Genomic DNA, 17041 nt, shown 5'->3' with positions numbered 1-17041 from the left:
GTTATCCTATGACCCAGTAATTCCACTGCTAGATATCTACCCAAGAGAAATGAAAGTATATGTCCACACAAAAAACTTGTATATGAATGTTCATAAGAGCATTGTTCATAATGGCCAGAAAAGGTAGAAACAATCTAACATCCATCAACTGATAAATGGATAAATAAAAATGTAATATAGCCATACATGGAATGAAGTACTGATATGTGTTACAACAAAGCTAAATATTGAAAACAGTGAAATAAGACAGTCACAAAGGACCACATATTATGTGACTGCATTCATATGAAATGTCCAGAATAAGTAAATTTATAGAGAAAGAAAGTAGATTAGTAGTTGTAGGGAGTGAGGAGATTTGGAGGGTGAGAAAAGGGGGTGCAGGGTTTCTTTTTGGGGTAATAAAATGCTCTAAAATTTATTGCAGTGATGGATCACAACTCTGTGAATATACTAAAAACCATGGAAATGTACACTTTAAATGAATTGTATAGTATATGGATTATATCTCAATAAAGCTGTTTAAAAAAAAAACAGAAGGAAGCTTGGCCTTCAATTTAAACTTACAGGAGAACTAACATTGGTCTGTATTATGAGTGAAAAGTAATGCTTTTATTATGTTAAGCTACCAAGATTTTGGGATTTACCTGAATTATAGTGAATACATTATTTCACTCTGGACTGTACTCTTACCGCTTGTCTCAGTTCACTGGCAACTTCCCAGTCGCTTTTGAGTTCTCATCTTATTTGACTTCTCAACAGTATTTGACATACTGCCCACTCCTCCTTTGGTGTCTGCAACTCTACTTTCTTCAGATTTTCCTCCTAGCTCTCCTGGATCTCATCTCTTTCCAGATATGAAATGTTGGTCTCCCCCAGAGTTCTTCCCTAGGCTTTCTTCTTACTCCAGTCCATCTCAAGGTGATTTTACCCATTTCCACCATCACTAGGTCCCAATTACCATTACTATGTTTATGACTCACAGTATTCCCTGCCTCTCCCAGAGAATAAGAAGAAAACAAAACAGAATGGGCTAGGTGCAATTGTGCTGTACAACGTTCTAGAGGAACTTAGAGGAGGTCATTGAGGAAGCTGCACTTGAATTGATCTTGGAACACAAATAGAACCTTGAAAGGCAGGCATTGTCCAAGAGTGAACTCCAAAAGCAAAGGTATGGAGGTGAAAAAGGAAGGGGTCTGCTCAAAGAAGGACAAAGTCAAACGTTTAACTGGAGTATTGTTGGGAATGATGCAGGGTTGATGTAACTGAAAATGGAAGCAGGCCCCTGGTCATGGAAGGCCCTGAAAACTAGTTCAAAAGTCAGTCCTGAAGAAATAGGCATATGGAGGGGCCAAGATGGCCAAATATAATCAGCTGCAGTCCCTGGCACCTACGGAGAGGAACGAAAGGGGCAAATGAATACGGTACCTTCAGCTAAAATATCCGGGTTCTCCCACTGCGATTGATTAGGAAAACAACACATGGAGAATAAAGAAAAGCAGGGTGGGGTGACAGTCCACCCAGGAGCAACACAAAGCCAAGGGAACCCCCCTGCCTCCCAGCCAAGGGAAGCAGTGAGTGACTGTGTGATCCCAGAAAACCACACTTCTTCCATGGATCTTTGCAACTCTCAGATCAGGAGATCCCCTCATGAGTCCATGCCACCAGGGCCTTGGATCCAACACACAGACCTATGTGGAGTCTTGGCAGAGCAGCCGCTCAGGCATGCACAGAGACCCAGGAGCTTTGCATACTCCAGCCCCAGGATCCCCCAACAAATGTGCCTGCTACTTACGCAAGGTGGGAGGTCCGCACATACCTCTAGGAAAAGGGCAGAATCCAGGGAGCTAAGCAGTGCCATTTTGTGGGCCCCACTTCTATGGCACGTCACAAGATAAGGCCCACTGGCTTGGAATTCCAGTCAGCCACCAGCAACAGGGTAGAGCCTGCCTGAGACTGGATGGAGTCCCGGTGGGAGTGGGGGTCACCATCTCTACAGTTTGGTCAACTCAGTCATTCCAGCCTGTGGGCTTTGGAGAGTCCAAATGGTCCAGTGAAGGAAGGGTCCCCCCAACAGCACAACACAGGGGCTTTGCCAGATTGTGGTCAGACAGATTTTTTTCTTTCTTTCTTTTGAGACAGAGTCTCGCTCTGCTGCCCAGGCTGGAGTGCAGTGGTGCAATCCCTGCTCACTACAACTTCCGCCTCCCAGGTTCCAGCAATTCTCCTGTTTCAGACTCCAGAGTAGCTGGGATTACAGGGGTGCCCTACCACGCCTGGCTAATTTTTGTATTTTTAGTACAGACAGGGTTTCATCATGTTGGCCACACTCGTCTTGGAACTCCTGACCTCAAGTGATCCGCCCACCTTGGCCTCCCAAATGCTGGGATTACAGGCATGAGCCACTGTGCTGGCCAGACTGCTTCTTTAAGCAGGGCTGCCATCCATTCCTCCGCACTAGGTGGGACCTCCCAGCTGGACCCTCCAGCCACATCTGTTGGCATATGTTAGGGACAGAGCTCTGATCTCTCCCTGGGATGGAGTGCTCAGAGGAGGGGAGGGGCTCCCCCCTGGGCTGGCATTCTAGCCTGTGGACTTTGGAGAGTCCAAGCTGACAGGGGCAGAGGCAGTTCCTCACCATGACATAGCTATTTTGTCGAGGCATGGCCAGACTGCTTAAGTGGGACCACAATCCATTCTTCCTTGCAGGGTGGGTCCTCCCAGCTGGCATCTCTGTTCACCCCTGTTCATATTCTCCCTGGGTGAAGTGCCTGAGGGACAGGACAGGCTGCCATTTTGGCCATTCAGGCTTCTCAGCTGGTCCAGCCTGTGGGGCTTGGAAAGCCCAAATTAATTGGGGCTGAAGGGATACAGCACAGCTGCCCTACCAAAAGGCAGCCAGACTGCTTCTTTAAGTGTGCCCTTGATGCCTTTCCTCCTGACTGGGTGAGACCTCCCAACCAGGGTCTCCAGCCACCACCTACAGGCACATTCGGGCTGGCAACAGGTCAGTACTCCCCTGGGATGGAGTTTCCAGAGAAAGAGGCAGGCTGCCATCTTTGCTGTTTCCCAACTTTCACTGCTTATACCTTCAGGTATGGGAAAAACCAAGACAACTAGGGTCTGGAGTGGACCCCAAAAAAACCGCAGCAGCCCTATAGCAGAGTGGACAAATTATTAAAAGAAGAACAAATATAAAACAAAAAAAAATAACAAACCCATAAAAACCCCATCCAAAAGTCAGCAACCTCAAAGATTGAAGGTAGTTAAGCCCACAAAAATGAGAAAGAATCAGTGCAAAACCCCTGAAAACTCAAAAAGCTAGAGTGCCCCTTCTCCTTCAAATGACTGCAAACCTTCCCAGCAAGAGCTCAGAACTGGGCTGAGGCTGTGACAGCTGAAATGACAGAAGTAGGCTTCAGATGGTGGGTAATAAAAAAACTTTGCTAAACTAAAGGAACATGTGGTAACCACTGACAAAGAAGTAAATAATCACGATAAAACAATACAGGAGCTGACAGCCAAAATAGCCAGTTTAGACAGGAACATAACCAACCAGCTGGAGCTGAAAAACACACTACAAGGAATTCACAATGCAATCACAAGTATTAATAGCAAAATAGACCAAGCAGAGAAAAGAATCTCAGACTTTGAAGAGTATATTTCTGAAATAAGACAGGCAGACAAGAATAGAGACAAAAGAAAGAAAAGGAATGAACAAAACCTCTGAGAAATATAGAATTATGTAAAGAGACTGAATCTACAGCTAATGGGGGTATCTGAAAGAGATGGGGAGAATAGAACCAAGCTGGAAAACATACTTCAGAATATTATCCAGGAGAATTTCCCCAACCTAGTAAGACAGGCCAACACTCAAATTCAGGAAATGCAGAGGACCCCAGCAAGATAATCAATGAAAAGATCATCCCCAAGACACATAATCATCAAAATTTCCAGGGTCAAAATGAAAGAAAAATGTTAAGGGCAGCCACAGAGAAAGGCCAGGACACCTATAAAGGGAAGCCCATCAGACTAACAGTGGACCTCTCAGCAGAAACGCTATAAGCTAGACGAGATTCGGGGCCAATATTCAACACTCCTAAAGAAAAGAATTTCCAATCCAGAATTTCATATCCAGCCAAAGTAAGCTTCATAAGCAAAGGAGAAATAAGATCCATTTCAGACAAGGAAATGGGTCTTATTTCCCTCAGCGAATGCTGAGGGAATTAGTTATCACCAGGCCTGCCTTGCCAGAGTTCCTGAAGGAAACACTGAATATAGAAAGGAAAAACCATTACCAGCCCCTACAAAAACACATTGAATTATACAGACCAGTGACACTATGAAGCAATCACATAAACAAGTCTGAAAAATAACCAGCTAGCATCGTGATGACAGAATCAAACCCACACATAACAGTACTAACCTTAAATGTAAATGGGCTAAATGCCCCAATTAAAAGACACAAAGTGGCAAGCTGGATAAAGAACCAAGACCCATTGGTATGCTGTCTTCAAGAGACCCATCTCACATGCAAAGACACATATAGGCTCAAAATAAAGGGATGCAGGAAAATTTACCAAGCAAATGGAAAATAGAATAAAGCAGGGGTTGCACTCCTAGTTTCTGACAAAGTAGACTTTAAACCAACAAATACCAGAAAAGATAAAGAAGGACATTACATAATGGTAAAGGGTTCAATTCAACAAGAAGAGCTAACTATCCTAAATACATATGCACACAACATGTGGGCACCCAGATTCATAAAGCAAGTTCTTAGAGACCTTCAAAGAGATTTAGACTCTCACACAATAACAGTGGGAGACTTTAACACCCCAATGACAATATTAGACGTGAAATAATAACAAACAGTCTCTCAGACCACAGCACAATCAAATTACAACTCAAGATTAAGAAATTCACTCAAAACCACACAACTACACGGAAACTGAACAGCATGCTCCTGAATCTCTTGGGTAAATAGTAAAATTAAGGCAGGAATCAAGCGGTTCTTTGAAATTAAGGAGAGCAAAGAGACAACATACCAAAATCTCTGGGATGCAGCTAAAGCAGTGTTAAGAGGGAAATTTATAGCATTAAATGCCCACATTAAAAAGCTAGAAAGATTTCAAGTTAACAACCTAACATCTCAACTAAAAGAACTAGAGAAACAAGAGCAAACAAACCCCAAAGCTAGCAGAAGACAAGAACAAAGATGAACTGAAGGAGGCAGAAACATGAAAAACCCTTTAAAAATAAACAAATTTAGGAGCTGTTTTTTTTTAAATTTCTTTTAAAATCAACCATTAGCTAGACTAATGCAGAAGAAACGAGAGAAGAATCAAATAAACACAATCTGAAATGATAAGGGAGATATCACCATTGACCCCACAGAAATACAAACAATGATCAGAGAATACTATAAACACCTCTATGCACATAAACTAGAAAATCTAGAAGAAATGGATAAATTCCTGGAGACATACACCCTGCAAAGACTGAACCAGGAAGAAACTGAATCCCTAAATAGACCAATAACAAGTTCTGAAATTGAGACAACAATAAATAGCCTACCAACCAACCAAAAGCCCAGGACCAAGGATATTTACAGCTGAATTCTACCAGAGGTACAAAGAAGAGCTGGTACCATTTCTATTGAAACTATTCCAGAGAAACTGAAAAGGAGGGACTCCTCCCTAACTCATTCTATGAGGCCAGCATCATCCTGATACCAAAACCTGGAAAAGATACAACAAAAAAATAAAACTTCAGGCCAATATTGTTGATGAACACTGATGCAATAATCCTCAATAAAATACTGGCAAACTGAATCCAGCAGCACATCAAAAAGCTTATCCACCACCATCAAGTAGGTTTCATTCCTGGGATGCAACTTTGGTTCAACATATGCAAATCAAAACATGTGATTAATCATATAAGCAGATCTAAAGACAAAACCACATGATTATCTAAAAAGATGCAGAAAAGGCCTTCAATAAAATTCAACATTCCTTCATATTAAAAACTTTCAATAAACTAGGTATTAAAGGTACATACCTCAAAATAATAAGAGCCATATATGACAAACCCACTGCCAATATCATACTAAATAGGCAAAAGCTAGAAGCATTCCTACTAAAAAGCAGCACAAGACAAGGATGCCCTCTCTCACCACTCCTATTCAACACAGCATTGGAAGTTCTGGCCAGGGCAATCAGGCAAGAGAAAGAAATAAATTGTTTTCAAATAGGAAGCGAGGAAGTCCAACTATCTTTGCTTGCAGATGACATGATTCTATATCTAGAAAACCCCATTTTCTCAGTCCATTAGCTTCTTAAGCTGATAAGCAACTTCAGCAAAGTCTCAGGATATGAAATCAATGTGTGAAAATTGCTAGCATTCCTATACACCAACAACAGTTAAGCAGAGAGCCAAATCATGAATGAACTGCCACTCACAATTGCCACAAAAAGAATAAAATATCTAGGAATACAGCTAACAATGGATGTGAAGGACCTCTTCAAGGAGAACTACAAACAACTGCTTAAAGAAATCAGAGATGACACAAAGAAATGGAAAAACATTCCATACTCATGGATATGAAGAATCAATATCAGGAAAATGGCCATACTCCCCAAAACAACTTATAGATTCAACACTATTCCCATTAAACTACTATTGACATTCCTCACAGAATTAGAAAAAACTATTTTAAAATTCATTTGGAACCAAAAGAGAGCCAGAATAGCCAAGACAATCCTAAGACAAATAGCAAAGCTGGAGGCATTATGCTACTTGACTTCAAACTATACTAAAAGGCTACAGTAACCAAAACAGCATGGTACTGGTACAAGAACAGGCACATAGACCAATGGACCAGAACAGAGAACCTAGTAATAAGACCACATACCTACAACCATCTGATCTTTGACTAACCTTACAAAAACAAGCAATGGGGAAAGAATTCCCTATTTAATAAATGGTGCTGGGATAACTGGCTAGCAATATACAGAAAATTGAAACTGGACCCTTTCCTTACACATGTACAAAAATCAACTCAAGATGGATTAAAAACTTAAATTTAAAACCCAAAACTATAAAAACCCTAGAAGACAATCTAGGCAATACCATTCAGGACATAGGCATGGGCAAAGATTTCATTACAAAGACACCAACAGCAATTGCAACAAAAGCTCAAATTGACAAATGGGATCTAATTAAACTAAAAGCTTCTGCACAGCAAAAGAAACTATCATTAGAGTGAACAGAACAGAATGGGAGAAAATATTTGCAATCTATGCATCTGACAAAGGTTTAATATCCAGCATCTACAAGGAACTTAAGCAATTTACAAGAAAAAAAAACGTCATTAAAAATTGGGCAAAGGACATGAACAGACACTTCTCAAAAGAAGATATACAAGCAGACAACAAATATGAATAAAAGCTCAACAGCACTTATAATTAGATAAATGTAAATCAAAACTATGATGAGGTACCATCTTATACAAGTCGGAATGGCTATTACCAAAAAGTCAAAAAACAACAAATGCTGGCGAGGTTGTGGAGAAAAAGGAACGCTTTTACACTGTTAGTGGGAGTGTAAATTAGTTCAACCATTGTGGAAAACAGTGTGGCGATTCCTCAAAGACCTAGAGGCAGAAATACAATTTGACCCAGCAATCCCATTACTGGGTATATACCCAAAGGAATAGGAATCATCCTATTATAAAGATACAGGCACACGTATGTTTATTGCAGCACTATTTACAATAGTAAAGACATGGAACCAACCCAAATGCTCATCAGTGATAGACTGGATAAAGAAAATGTGGTACATACACCATGGAGTTCTATGCAACCATAAAAAGGAACAGGATCATGTTCTTTGCAGGGACATGGATGCAGCTGGAGGCCATTATCCTTACCAAACTAATGCAGGAACAGAAAACCAAATACCACATGTTCTCACTTATAAGTGGTAGCTGAATGATAAGAACACATGGACACATTGAGGGGGAGCAACACACACTGGGGCCTGTCGGAGGGTGAAGGGGGAGGAAGGAGAGCATCAGAAAGAATAGTTAATGGGTGCCGGGCTTAATTCCTAGGTGATGGAATGATCTGTGCATCAAAACACCATGGCATGTGTTTACCTATGTGACAAACCTGCACATCCTGCACATGTACCCCGAGCTTAAAAGAAAAAAAAAAGTCAGTCTTTTATCAGGTAGGCATTAGTGGACCCTGGAAGGGTTAGGAGGAGCTTAAAAGGGAGGGAAGGCCAGGTACAGTGGTTCATGCCTGTAATCCCAGCACTCTGGGAGGCTGAGGCAGGCAGATTACCTGAGGTCAGGAGTTTGGGGGAGACCAGCCTGGCCAACACGGCAAAACCCTGTCTCTACTAAAAATACAAAAATTAGCCAGGCGTAGTGGCGGAGACCTGTAATCCCAGCTACTCAGGAGGCTGAGGCATGAGAATCACTTGAACCCGGGAGGCTGAGATTGTAGTGAGCCGAGATCATGCCACTGCACTCCAGCATGGGCAACAGAGCGAGACTCTGTCTCAAAAAAAAAAAAAAAAAAAAAAAAAGAGGGAAGTAGAAGGAGGATAACCCATTAACAGGATAGTGCAATTGTTGAATTATGACAACTGGAGGTAGGGTATGAGTTGTGGTGGCCATAAGATAGAAAGAGGAGAAAAAGAGAAGAGAAAAGAGAGAAATCATTGACTTGGGGTCTGATTCATGTGGTGAGTGAGAAAAAGAGGGGTTTCAAAAGCTACTCAGAAATGGTGAGCCTGAGTGAATAAAATGAACAGGGGAACAATGAGCTTGTTTGATGGGACAGGGAAGAAAATTCTTATCTTGGATGGTTCTTCCCTTTCTGAGGCACACATCCTTCCGGTTTCACATGCAGAGGCCTCTGTCTAACCACCTAAACTGCTAAGACTAAGGAAACTCCTGCTTGCACAATATTCCTGGAGGCCACATGGCAGAGCAGCCCACCCTTGTGCCAGCTGGCCTGATGCTGTGTTGTTTGGGAGACAGGCTGGTGCCCACTCATTCTGCACAACTGGGAGCCCCTAGGCAGCCTTGTATGTTTGTGTGATGATTTCATTAACCTTTGCCCTTGCACCCTTCCCCACTCTCCCTGACCTCAGACTGAAAGCGCCCTGGGAGTAAAGTACAGCCAAGTTGTGTTTGTTCATTATCATATCCTTGCACCCGGCACAGTGCCTGGCACACAGGAGGTACTCAATAAATAGCACTCATGTGAGAGACAGCTCAAATTTTTACAACAGTGGCTCTTATTCAAGTGTGTAGCTCAAAACTGCCCTCAGAAATTCTGCCTTAGAGGAAGTAGGTCTGGATGTAACTCCATGTGTGATTCTAACAGTCACCTCCAGTTCGGGCTGCAGATTTAGGAAATAAAAATACAGGACACTCAGTTAAATTTGACTGTCAGCTAAACAATGAAATTATTTTAGTATAGGGCATACCTATTTGTGTTTTATCTGGCAATTCTACCTCCAGTTGAAAACTACTATGTTAGTGCATTCAGAAAAAGAAGGCCCAGGGTCTTGCTTTATTTACTCAAGAGTAAGGATGATTCCAGACAGCTGCAGGGTGAAGGAGAAAAGGGTCTGAGGAGTTCCATCTTAAGCAAGTGAAGGTGCTACCTTAAAAATAATCAACCTTTACCATAAGTCAGAAGGGACTCATAGCTTCTATGGATACTGCCCTATGTTCTTAAGGGAAATTAAATTTTTAACAAAATGATAGGAGTAATCAGGGAAAATTTTAGGACAAAACAGAAGTTTCCATATCTTTGTTTAAAATTTCAACAGTTTCAAAGGCCGTCTAAGATATTGGTTATTATGTATCAAGACTGACACTGCAAAGCTAGAAACAGTCACCTAAAATTATCAGATAAAATAGGAAAATTGAGAGGGTAAGAAAGGCACCCCAGGGTGATGTGTGTGCTGCTGATGATAATTATGATGATATAATTGAGAGGGATAAAAGGACAGGTGAACATAGCAAGTTGCAGACACTAGTGTCCAACTGTGAATGATGCTGGTATTAGGATTCCTTTTGTTCCTGACTCATTCTCCATGCAGCATCCAGAAGGATCAATTGAAATCCCAAGTCTGATCCTGCCACACTTCCCTTCCTCCCCACTACTCCAGCCATGCTGGCCTTCCAGCTGCTCCTGGAACAGACAAGACGTTCCCAGCTCAGGGCCTTTGCACTGGGAGGCCCCTCAGCCTCGCCTCGCTTCCTCAGATAGCTACATGACTTGCTCCCTCACTCCATTCAGTCTCTGCTCAAGCTGTTACCTCGAAGAAGCCTCTCCTCACCCCCACTGCCACCACTCCCTTACACTTTGCCTTGCTGTATTTTTCTTCATAACCATTATAACTAACTGATATTATATTATATATTTGGTTATTTGTGTGTATGTCTTCTCAACTAGATTGTAAGCTCCATGCAGCCAGGATTTTCTTGTGAGGCACCACTCACTCGTGAGTCCTGGCAGTAATGGTATAATGCCTGATGTGGAGTAAATGGCCAACACATACTTTTAAAATAAATAGATGAATGAATAAATGATGTCACTTCTCAGCTTAAAACCCTCCAATGGCTTCCAATTACATTTGGAACAAAATCCAAACTCCTTCCCCACGATTTTGGCCCTGCCTACCTGTCCAGTGGTGTTCTCTGCCCCACTTCCCTCTTCCTCCCCTGTGTCATTGGCCCTCTTTCAGTTCTCATATAATACAGACTCAGGGCCTGGGCATTTGCTATTCCCCAACACCTGAGGTACCTCCTAGCCCCTCTCTGAACTGTGGGCTCCTTCTCCTCATTCAGATTTCAGTTCACGTGTCATCTCCTTAGAGGGGCAGTCCTTGGCCCCCTCACACCCAACCCTCTATCAATCTTCATAGTGCTCACACTGTGAAATTACACTGTTTATTTGTGGGTTTGTTTTTTATTGCCTGTTTCCTCTGACTAGCAGGTAAGCTCTACAAGGGCAGGGACCTTACACATCTTATTTACTACAATGTCTCACTGGCCAGTGCATGTCTGATGTATAGAAGTCACTCTAAATAGTTTTTGAACAAAAGAATGAATTTTAAAAATGGGTAGGAGAATCACAGATCCCATCAATGCAAGGAAATAGCAATGGTAGTTTTCAAATTTAAATTGATTTACTTTTAATTGCTCATTTCTTCTTGAGGGAAACTGGGGTGTTTTAAGGATGACTTCCTGATTATTGTCCTTTTTGAGGCTAATAGCTCACATAACAGCCAGGACCATCATAATACGCCTCTTGGTGTTTGTGTCAGAAACAACATGGTGCTCCTGGTCAATGTATGTTGCATCAGGGCATTTATTATGTTTTCCTAAATTGCTTCACTTTTTTCGTGACTGAGAGACTTCCAGTATTTCAGCTGTAAGAATTCTCGCCTCTCCACCTCAGTGTATATTATTTAGTGAAAATAGGTAAGTATGTTGGAGAACGTTACAAAACGGAATAATCCATTGGAATTGGGAGAAATATAAATATATTAGACACCTTGCTTAAACATTAGCATCTGTGGCTAAAACTAACCTAAATTAGAATTTCTCTTCAGTTATTCTCCAGATTTGATAATTTCCTTATTTAAGGAATATATTTAAACAATGATAAACAGAACTACTTTTTGCTTAACATGCTTTCTTTTTCGTCAGTTTCTATGTACAATTATGTGTAATTCTCAATTTTTATTTTATCTGTTGCCACTGGAAATGGCAGAGTGATCCAAGACTCAACAGATGCAATAAAGCCCATATCCTCTAATGTCTATGGGCACAGTGTCACGTGGTGCCAGGGGTCACAAGAAGATGGGAAGGGGGTCAGAAACCTCACAGGATAAAAAGGGCAGGGAGAAAGGCTTCAGTGAGAAGCTGATTCTTTCTGTTAATTTCATTCTTATCTGTTGTCATATGACTCTGGTATTTTGATGTGGGATGTATATAGAGAGAGGAGCTGAACACAGGAGAGAATGTGTAATGGGTCGTTCTCTCTTTCCTGAATAAGCCTTGCTTGGAATGTTTACTTGACTGCAGCTGCAGAGACAACCATTGTCCTAACCCCATACTGTCAAGTGGGCAACCCAACATCATAGAACTCCAATGTCATGTGAGCCAGATCTGCCTTTGTTTTCTCTTGAACCTTCTCCAGAACCCCATTGGGCCACGGCTACTTAAAAATGGAAATTCCCTAAAAATTAATGGATCCTTTGTCAAGTCTTTGCAAACTGTAATTTTTACATGAAGCATGTGCTGTGTAACTAGACCTATATGTGCTAGGGCATTTCACTATTCCTGAGGACTGGCTGAAGTTCTTCTGGACTGACTACTGGACAACCCTGGAGCTCTGTAAAACATAGCTGACTATATAACTTACATCTTCAGAACATCAAGTATCTTTATGGCAGGAAATAATAGAAGAGTTTTACTACGCATTGCCAGAAAGAATACAAGGAAGCTTGGAAACTCGCCTGTGTTCCGACCTCGTGTTTTAGGCAGGGGCAAGTTGTATCTAACCCACCTGGAGCCTTGGTTTTCTGATTTGTCATTACTACCCAAATCTCAATTTACATCTTAAGTGAAGTTCACTGGGCCCTCACAAGTCCATGTCCATGCAGCTCCTCACACTGGAAGGGCACCTTTCCCTTCCCTTCACCTGTTTGTTTCCTCCTATTCCTCTGAGAGTCACCTGTGGTCGCAGTTCACCTGGGGGAGCCGCTGGACTCCAGGGCTCCTCAGCACCATACATTTCCCTTTCTCAGAACACCAAGCACACTGGACTGGGACTGTTTGCTTGGTTGTCTGGCCCCCTGGAGGCAGGGACTGGTTTTTCTTTGTTTTTTATTTTTCGTTAATTCCCCATCACCCATGCCTCACAGAGTACCCAACCAAAAGAAAGTAAGTAGAAAGTGACTGCTGAGTGAATTTGAAAATCAGGGACTTGGTGCAGTGAATCTTTAAGACACTTGGAGCTTTATAGTTGAATGAGTCTGAAGTAACTTTGGGAAGAAGGAATTAATGCTAAAATCTATAGGGAAAGAAGATAGGAGGAACTTTCATTAATTCTGTTCCATTCCAACACTTGAATTTGTACTATACCATCAGGGTTTAGAGCAATCACTCCTCCTCTACAGGCTTTGGCTCCATTTTCAGAGTTTACTAGAAGCTCTTTCACCTGAGATGCATACCAAAGCTCTTTGGGATATGGTAGAATGCCGGTCACCAGGGGCAGGGGAAGGTTTGAGGACCTGTCACTGTCCTCTTCATCTGATGCCTCATGGGCATTCAAGAGAGGTGGAGATTCAAAGGCTGGAGAGAAGAGGGTGGCACAGGGTGGGGTGAGGAGTTTCCTGCCACCTCTCTGGCCTTTAGCCAGGGGTATAAGAGGCCCGCTTTGTGTTTGAGAGAATATGCATGAATGCTGTTTAATATCCTGCCTTGAGTCACAGTAGGAGAATGTTCAAATTGAAAAAGACCATAGCCTAATGAAGTCTAAACTTTAAAAAGTTGAATGAAGTACATATTTTGGTTTCAAAAATAAAATTATATGCAGAACTTCAATAAACTAGAGATATAAAATGACAGTGTTGAGACTGAAAGGGGAAGGGAGGAGTTCGCTTTGTTCAGGTTTCCGTTCCTGTCTGTGCCATCCCTAAAAGATCCAGAAGTCCACCTTTTCCTTCCCTTTAAGTGTACAGACTTAGAGCTAGGGACAGGAGTGTTAAATGCCCCGGCCGAGGTGCTTCAGGAAGTCTAGAGAGAACAGCCAGTGTGCTCTCCTCATAATGTCTCCAAGAGACCTGTGCTATAGTTTGAATGTCCCTTCCAAAACTCATCTTTAAACTTAATACCCAATGTGGCAGTATTGAGAGGTGGAGCCTTTGAGAGGCTATGGACTGTGAACTACTGAGCTATGAAGGTTCTGCCTTCATGAATGGATTAACCCACTCATGGAGTAATGGATTAAAGAGTTAATGGATTAATGGGTTATCATGGAAATGTGACTTGCAGCTTTATAAGAAGAAGAGAGACCTGAGCACAACATGTTAGCATGCTCAGCCCCCTCACCATGTTACACCCTGCACCCACTTGGGACCCTTCAGAGAGTCCCCACTAGCAAGCCAGACAGCTTTTACCAGAAGCGCCCCTTTGACCTCGGACTTCCCAGCTTCCAGAACTGTTAAGAAATAAATGTTGTTTCTTATACATTGCCCTGTGTTAGGTATTCTGTTATAAGCAACACAAAATAGACGAAGACAACCCAGACCCTAGCGGAAAGCTAACTGAGAAGCAGGCAGTGCTGCCTTCTCTGCTCGGGACAGCAGGGCGGCATGAGGATGTTAATGTTCCCCGTATGTCATCCTAACATCTCCCCTCAAAGAAAGAACAAAATATTTTACAAAGAAAACCTGATAGGACTTTAGGAGAAATCCCAGATGGCAACCTTTGTACAATCAGCAACAAATTGAAAACGTTGAATATGAATTAAACTAGTTAAACCAAATGAAATTTAAGGGGCCCAGATAGTAAAGTATGTTGAATGAAAATTGTCATTCGTTAATATTTGTTTTAGGGATTGAGATTTCCATATGCTGGGTTTTCCTAAGTCAAGCAATAACAGGGCCTTTACCTGTTCCAGAAGATGGAGGGGTGATAGATCCTGGGCTGTCATCTTCAGGCTCCGAGACAGTGACAGTGGGGACTGTGTCAGGACTTGGCTTTAGACATATATCTTGCTTCTCAGGGGTCTTCTCTTGGGTAGTGGTTTCAACAGAAGGTTCTATTTCCGTCAGTGTGATTTTGACAGGGGTGGTGATCTGAGGAGCCCTGCGCTGTTCTTCAGAGAGATCATCTATGTACGGAGCAAATGTGGATTCTTCAAATAAATGGTCCTTGATGATTTTTCCCTCCACAGGAGCTGGTTTGTCAGGTTCACGGACCCCTTCAGGTTTCGCTGAGATGTCAGTGTCCTTATTCTTAAAGTCCAAGTCTTTATCTTCCAACTCGGGGTGATGTTGTTCTTGGTGCTTCACCTCCTCGGCTCTGGTTATGTCAATGTATTTATAGGCCTCTGCTTTCATCTCGTCCAGAGGGTCTGCTAAGATCTTGTTCACTTCAGTGGACTCTGCAGGAGTCATCTCTATTCCAGAATCAGAACTAAATAAGCCACGAGACTCTAACCCAGGCACATCAGCTAAGGAGGGGCCGGGTGTACCCAACTCCTCAGGGCTCCCTGAAATGGTGACATGGCCATTTTCCTTCTGAAGAATTCCAGTGAAATATGTAGAATCCTCCTGAGGTGGGTAGCAGATGTCAGAAATCAGAGATGTGTAACATGATCCTTCCCCATCTTTTGACGTTGTTGAGAAGGTGTGGTCCACGGCACTGGAAACACCTGCCATACCTATGAATCAAAGCAGCAGCAGACAGTGAGTGGGTGCTTGGCGTCAGCTCTCTCTCCCTGTCTAACCCACCCACCCACCTCTGCCTGGTGGAGACACGATATTCTTTCTCCTCAAGTCCTCGGAGTTCCCTCAGTGCTCCCTCAGAGCACCGGCATGTTAAATTTCCTCATCTCCCTGATAGTCCACATTTCTGGTATTTTTCTAGTAACAGACCCCAGAGGCTCACATAAACTGCCAGGACTACATAAGCTGGGGACAGATCCTATAAGACTAGGAAATTTATTTTCAACATCTACCACCTCAACACACAGTGACTTGATCTTAGTATTATTAAAAAGAAACCCTCTTTTTATCTAAAATATTAACAGCTCTTTAAGTAGAGGTGGAAATTAGGCTACTTCAGGATTGTAACTGCAACAATAGGATAGCTAACACCTAATGGTGTGCTTCCCTGTTTATTTCTTCAGTTTTCCTCCTTGTTTTGTTTCCCTCCTCTTTTACTCCCCTACTGCCCATTCATTGCCATCCAGTGATATTCAAAGTGACCCACTGGGAATTCCTTCATTCCACTGGTGATGCTAAGGGTAAGACAGGTTTCCAAGTTTGAGTCTATAGAATATTTTCACCTGGCTCTAATTCTACTAATACTCCAGCCAAAATATTCATTAATAGTGGGCACAGGCCAGGTGCGGTGGCTCATGCCTGTAATCCCAGCACTTTTGTAGGCGAAGGCAGGCGGATCTCCTGAGGTCGGGAGTTCGTAGACTAGCCTGACAACATGGAGAAACCCCATCTCTACTAAAAATAGAAAATTAGCTGGGCGTGTTGGCACATGCCTGTAATCCCAGCTACTCAGGAGGCTGAGGCAGGAGAATCGCTCGAACCTGGGAGGAGGAGGTTGTGGTGAACCAAGATTGGCCATTGCACTCCAGCCTGGGCAACAAGAGCAAAACCACGTCTCAAAAAAAACAAAAAAACAAAAAACACAGTGAGCATAAAAGGAAAACCCTCCACTGTTTTACTTTGCTGTAAAATTCTACCAGAAGGGATGAAAACCAAGATTTATTGAGGCCTCACTATACGCTAAGCAGTGGGATTTTTAACCTAATTTTTACAATTGTATAAATTAAGTCCCACACTCTCTACATCTACATACAAACACATTACACACACACATATACACAAACACACACACAGCATGTACAATATCAAAGCTCTTAAGACACACCTGAAGAATAGGTTAGAGCAACAACACATATAAAAGTAATCAAAACAGTGGCAGTAACAAGTCAATAGCTAACATGCCAGTACTTGCTATGTGTCAGGCATCGTTCTAAACTTTTCATTAATATCGACTCATTTCATAATCAAAACAAACCTAGAAGGTTGGCAATATTGTTGGGCTCATTTTGCAGATGAGGAAACAGAAACAAAGGGGTTAAATAACTCACCTAAGATCTCACAGGCAGTAAGTGGCAGAACCAGGATTCACACCCAAGTAACCTGGAAGCCAAGAAACCTTCCCTAATGCCCTTTGCCCCGGTTAAATCAGTCTGTGAGG

The 17041-nt window shown here is 42.4% G+C and overlaps 1 protein-coding gene across 1 annotated transcript in view; it reads right to left on the bottom strand.

The window, feature by feature from the left end:
* The window catches only part of RTN1 (reticulon 1), a 282573-nt gene that overhangs the window by 141508 nt on the left and 124024 nt on the right, over positions 1-17041 (bottom strand). The window contains exon 2 of the mRNA XM_003901882.5: positions 14706-15479. Coding sequence (XP_003901931.2) covers positions 14706-15479 — 774 coding nt within the window. The remainder of the gene's footprint in view (positions 1-14705; positions 15480-17041) is intronic.

The sequence above is a fragment of the Papio anubis genome, chromosome 7 (assembly GCF_008728515.1).
Source record: "Papio anubis isolate 15944 chromosome 7, Panubis1.0, whole genome shotgun sequence".
Taxonomy (NCBI): domain Eukaryota; kingdom Metazoa; phylum Chordata; class Mammalia; order Primates; family Cercopithecidae; genus Papio; species Papio anubis.
The sequence above is the reverse complement of the archived record's forward strand: the minus strand, read 5'-3'. Positions and strand labels throughout refer to the sequence as shown.